At 50.5% G+C, this 5,793-nt stretch overlaps 1 protein-coding gene across 1 annotated transcript; it reads left to right on the forward strand.

Moving 5' to 3' along the window:
- The first annotated feature begins 961 nt into the window (after positions 1–961).
- HTR5A (5-hydroxytryptamine receptor 5A) lies at positions 962–5,027 on the forward strand. Its single transcript, XM_074848775.1, has 2 exons — positions 962–1,699; positions 2,658–5,027. Exons 1-2 carry the CDS (start codon positions 962–964, stop codon positions 2,988–2,990), a joined length of 1,071 nt encoding a protein of 356 aa, XP_074704876.1. The 3' UTR covers positions 2,991–5,027.
- Positions 5,028–5,793: the final 766 nt, after the last annotated feature.

Raw genomic sequence — 5,793 nt, forward strand, 5'->3', positions numbered from 1 at the left:
AATGTTCAAACATATCATTAATGGCTAATGTTATTGCCTTAATGATTAATAACAACAGCCAAACGATAGATTATTTCTAATAAAAGGCCCGCCAATCGCTAACAAGTTAGGAAATGTCAGAGCAGAAGTTCTCAGAGAAATAATCCCCTGCCACAAACCTCCTATGCAGAGTAACAAGAATTACTAACGGGTTTGCTGGACGCAGGCTCTAGCCTATATGGGACCTATAGAATTCCCGTGGCTCCTCACTAACGCGTTTTTAGAAGAGCCCGGGCACAATTTCACAGGGATGCTAACTTTCTCATACGGAATACGCTCCACGGGGGAGAAGCCACCCCGAGCAGACAAAGCCGGGGCTGCGCCCCGCGCGGTGCGGGCAGCGGCTGCCGGCTCTGCCCTCGCCCCGCTCCGACCGGCGCTGGCTCCGAGGGACCATCCGCGCACTGAAATGACTAAGCACGAACTCGCCAGCCCCGCCGCTCCCCGCCGAGAGGCTGCTCACTCCGCACCCGCGCACGGCGGGGACACACACACTCACACTCACACTCACCCTCACCTGCCGACTCCTCCGCGGGGCAGCCGCTCCTCCGCGCGGGTTCCGCCGCCGCGGCCGCAGCCAGCGCCGCCCCGCTCCCCGCCGCGCCGCGCCGCTCCGCAGCCGCGCACCCCGCCGCGCCCGCGGAGCCGCCGCCTCCCGCCGCCGGGGCTGGCGCGGCGGGGCGGGCCGGGGGCTGCCGTCAGTCGGCGGCTGACGCAGGGCTCGTCCTCCCGGGGATGAAGACCCCGGCGGCGGGCAGCGAGGATCCGCCGCGCCCGGCGCCGCTGCGGGCGGCCGGGGACCCTCCGCGCCCGCGGTAGGGCGGCGCTCCCCACCCCACCCCACCCACCCACCCGGGGAGTGGGCAGCGCCGAGCACCGCCGCCTCGCCCGGAGGAGCCCGGGTGCCCCGGAGCCCCCCGGCATGGATCGCCAGCTCAACCTCAGCTGCTTTGCCGATACGACGCCCAACGCCGGCAACCGGAGCGGGTCCTCCGCCGGGCTGGACATTGGCCGGGCGCATCTCTCCGTCTTCAGTGTGCTGGTCCTCACCCTGTTGGCCATGCTGGTGGTGGCCACGTTCCTCTGGAACGGGCTGGTCCTGGCCACCATCCTCCGGGTACGCACTTTCCACCGGGTGCCCCACAACCTGGTGGCCTCCATGGCCATCTCTGACGTGATGGTAGCCGCCCTCGTCATGCCCCTCAGCTTGGTGCATGAGTTGTCTGGGCGGCGGTGGTGGCTGGGCCGGTCGCTCTGCCAGGTGTGGATCTCCTTTGACGTACTGTGCTGCACCGCCAGCATCTGGAATGTCACGGCCATCGCCCTCGACCGCTACTGGTCCATCACGCGCCACCTGGAGTACACGCTCTGCATCCGGCGCCGCATCTCCAACATCATGATTGCCCTCACCTGGGCACTCTCTGCCTTCATCTCCTTGGCCCCGCTGCTCTTTGGCTGGGGAGAGACTTACTCAGAGGACAGTGAGGAGTGCCAAGTCAGCCAGGAGCCTTCCTACACCATCTTCTCCACCTTTGGCGCCTTCTACCTGCCCCTCTGTGTGGTGCTCTTTGTGTATTGGAAGATCTACAAGGCCGCCAAGTTTCGAATTGGATCTCGGAAGAGCAACTCCATCACCCCCATTACACCAGAAGCGCTGGAGGTAGGTCAGCTCAGTTGTATTTTGCTCTTGTCAACTGCTGGTAGCAGCCAAGCCCTTGCAGCAGTGGGGGAAACTTAGAGCTAAAGCGTGCAGGCATACAGCATCCCACCAAAGCCCTGTGAATCCCGGCGGCTTTCAAGGGAAAGTTGACTACAAAACTTGCAAGCCCAGTGTTTTGACTCCTTCCGAGTCCCCAGCTGTGAGCACACAAGGTGTAGCTAAAGCAACTTTGGGCCAGATTGCGAGCCTGAGCTCCACGTGGGCGTGCGGTGACTCACAGACGTCCCCCCATGGAATGCTGAATCAATGCTCGCAAGCGTGAGTAAGGGGTCATCGTTCTTCCCGGGGGGAGGCGTCTGGGGGTGTGAATGGATTGGGATCCCATCTCCTCTGCAGACGATAACCTGGCAAGCAGCTGTGGCTTTGGGGAGGCTGTGAATTTACCCACACAGGAGACACACGTGCAGAACGTCCTTGTAAATCCTTCCTCATCATGGCTGCATCGTGCCAGTTCATCACAGGCACAGTGACTGTGTGCTGTAAAGACTACTTGGGGGGAGGAAGGAAATGTGTGCTCATTTTCTTGCCTCTCCTGCCAAGGACTCTTAAACTCAATGGGTTCAGAGGAAGAAGGAGACTTCTGTGCATGACATGTGGGTGTGTGTCTGTTCTACTGATATGATTGTAAATGGGGAAATAATCTTACTGCGATGCTGTGTGAGCAATTCCATGTGCCCATATATCACTACTCTCTTTAGTTTCTAGCCTCACTTAAAAATCATCTCCGTTACCCAGAAGAGGTTCATACAACCACTCTCCCCTCAATTAGAGGATGACGTAGATGGCCCGCGTTTCCCCGTGAGCTCTGGCCATCACTTGCATAGTTTGGTTGGGTACCTGCTGTGTGGGATCAGCTGACTGAGGCACATATGGTGCAACCTGTGTTTGTGTTTGGCAGGTAAAAGAAGCTGCCCAGCAGCCACAGATGGTCTTCACTGTCCGTCACGCCACTGTTACGTTCCAGACGGATGGAGACACGTGGAGAGAGCAGAAGGAAAAGAAAGCTGCCCTCATGGTGGGCATCCTTATTGGGGTCTTCGTGCTCTGCTGGATCCCCTTCTTCATCACAGAGCTCATCAACCCCCTCTGCTCGTGCGACATCCCACCCATTTGGAAGAGTATTTTTCTATGGCTAGGCTATTCAAATTCCTTTTTTAATCCACTCATCTACACTGCTTTCAACAAAAACTACAACAATGCCTTCAGGAACCTGTTCTTCAGACAACACTGAGCAGAAAAATCTTTCCTGCCTACCCCAGGAATTTCAACTCTCAATGAATCTGCCAAACTCATGAGGAAGTTTAAAGCCACAGATACGGAGGTGATGCTAAAGATGCATCCCCATGGGTCGTATGTGCCAGCAACACTCCTGGTTCCTACGCAGACTCTCCAACCCAGCCGCTGTTATTTTTCCTGCAGACAGCATGTGAGGGTTTCTCTGGCCAGCAGTACAGCATTCTTCCCCCAGTGCCCCACTGCCTTCCTCCTGCCTTCCTAGTGGTCATCTGTGTGGTGGCAGAAAATGGTGCAGAGGAGTCTTCTGGCAAAGAGGCATATCTGAAACGCTGATTTGGCCACTGCTAGTCTCTCACAGCGTTCATCAACTTTGCCCCATGTGCAAAGCTGGGACCCTTTAATGTCAGGAGGTTCTGTGATTATATATGAAACTAGATATTTTATGGCTTGGTTGAAAAGGCTCTTTGCCTTGTCTTTCGCCAGTAGAGATTGTTAAGTGTTTGTATTTGGGGAATAAAACCCCCAGTTAAGAGCCGACTCCAAGTACAAAGCCTTTTCTCACATGCTTTAGCAAGAATAAATTGTGCTATTTGCTATTGGATTCTGTGTAGCAAGTTTTAAAAAAAAAAAATATTTATTGTGAAAGCTTAATGCATGGTGTACCCTGGAATGAGAGAGAATGCATGGGAAGTCCACCTCTCATTCTCTGACTGCTACGTGTGACCATCTGCCTCAGACCTTTACTTTCAGAAATACCAGCTGTAAATGTCAATCTTTGTGTCTGTGTTTCCCTTTCTAAACCATAAATGTATTTTAAGCAGCTGTGGGGCAGGTTTCCTGGAGTTGCAGGGGATGCAAGCAGTGTATTTCAAATTGCCTGTCAATGAGGAGCTGTGTTTTACTATTTCTGAGTGCAATTCAGGCCTTCTTGAAACCAAAGACCCCGCTTTGTTTCTGTAAGCACTGGATTGCGAGCAAAGGGCAGTTAATGACCGGTGATGTTTCATTCTGGAAGCATAAGCAAACCGTAGAGGTGCTCTTCTGCAAGGATCAGACTTAATTATTTCTTCTTTTGCCCACCCGTCCTTCTTTTCCTCCTCTCTACCTCTCCTGTCCTGCCTGGTCATTACTGCTCTGTTGCCTCCCTGCCTTTCCATGTTGCCAACATAATTATGGTAGTTGGCATTTCACTCCTAGAATTAGAATTATGCACTTTATACTGCACCACAGGAAGACTGACAGGCCTTCAGACAGAGAAAAGCATTAAGTTTTAACTATCGGTTTGTATGGGGCAGCCACTGAAATCAGACCAGAACTGAAATGATGGGAATCAGAACAACAGGATTTCGTGTCAGATATCTCACGAAGAAGAGATAAAAGGGAAAAATGTTGATAAATCATGGGAAAGCTCCCTGGGAGTGGGTAGGATTAGTTCGTATCCTTAGCAGATTGTAAGACATCAGATGTTAAAATTGTTGCTGGTCCTTTAAACCAGTCAAAAGTCCTCCTAGAGTAGGTAATAAAAGTCCTTTTTCTTTTAATATCTCAGGACAGGTGAAAATGGAAGCAGAGCCCAAGGTGCTATCAAGTGTTGCAGCTCTTTCAGGACCAGTTAGACAAACATCCATCAGGACTGACATAGATGTAGCTGATCCTGCCTTGCAGCAGGACGAGAAATAGGATGGCCCTTGAGATCTTTTTCAACACTATTTTATAAAAAGTCTGTTAGAAATTTTAGGTAAAATTCAGCCCTCATTGAAAGCAATGGACAAATGCTCAGTGTTTTCAAACAAATCAGAATTTTATCTAGCATGTCTTGTCTTGTAAAACCATAGTTTTAATGTTAATTAATTCAAGAAGACAGGTGGGATGGGAGCAATCTTCTAACTCCCCTGAAAGAGTCTGATCTGTGCTAACCATCGACCAATCTCTCTATAGCTAGTAAAGAGCATTTTCTTTCTTTGTTACATGTTTTAAAGTATTGTTAGTGACACCTCTGATGTATCAAAAATTGTAATAAACTCTTAAGCCACTTTTTTTACTGAGGATATAAAGGTTGCATGGCTTTCTCTGGGCATTCCATCACCAATGCAGAGTTGTTCTTTTCAGGAACTTAATCCTTTTGTTGCGTCAAGGATTTTTTAGTCACAAACGAGTTGGAAAAGATGCTTCCTTGCCCAAGCCAGACCTTCAGCTAGGCTTGGTGGTGCCTGAAAGTAGGAGACTACTTGTTAGTCCACCACAGCAACACTTTAAACACTGAAACATGGATTAACTGGGAAGTTGGTCTTCAGTTCACCATTTAACACGTAACATCATGTCTACAAAACACCATTTCAGTCCTGGCTGTGTCCATCCCCGTTTTTATTTGCTCTTTGATGAGTATTGCAGATTCTCTACCTGTGTTGTGTGGAATCCCTGCACAAGCTGTGGAATCAACTGCAAACTCAAATTAGTATCCTGTGTAAGCAGACAAAAATTAAACTGAAATCAGTGGGAAAGATCCCTACTTCAGCTACAGCTTGGTGATGGGATGAAGCTCCCTTTCATTGCACCCTGTGTTTATTCATGCTATGCCTTAAATGGAGACAGAGAGACAAGAGAGAATTTTTAAATGACACTAGATAATTCTGATTTGTCTCCAGTCATGGATAGTCCACCATCCTGGTGTAAATTACATCCACATTTATTTGACAACCCACATCCCATACCATCCATATTGATCTTCTGCAAATAGCAGCTTCCAGTTGGTCATAAATTTTGTTCTTTTGAATATCGACATAATTAGCTGCTACGTT

The sequence above is a fragment of the Strix aluco genome, chromosome 1 (assembly GCF_031877795.1).
Source record: "Strix aluco isolate bStrAlu1 chromosome 1, bStrAlu1.hap1, whole genome shotgun sequence".
NCBI classification, from domain to species: Eukaryota; Metazoa; Chordata; class Aves; order Strigiformes; family Strigidae; genus Strix; species Strix aluco.

What these genes read in the sequence shown, in the direction of transcription:
- HTR5A (XM_074848775.1), top strand. Translation starts at nt 962, where the DNA reads ATGGATCGCCAGCTCAACCTCAGCTGCTTTGCCGATACGACGCCCAAC. An exon ending in TTACACCAGAAGCGCTGGAG is followed by an intron (nt 1,700 to 2,657) that starts GTAGGTCAGCTC and finishes TGTGTTTGGCAG; the next exon opens with GTAAAAGAAGCTGCCCAGCA.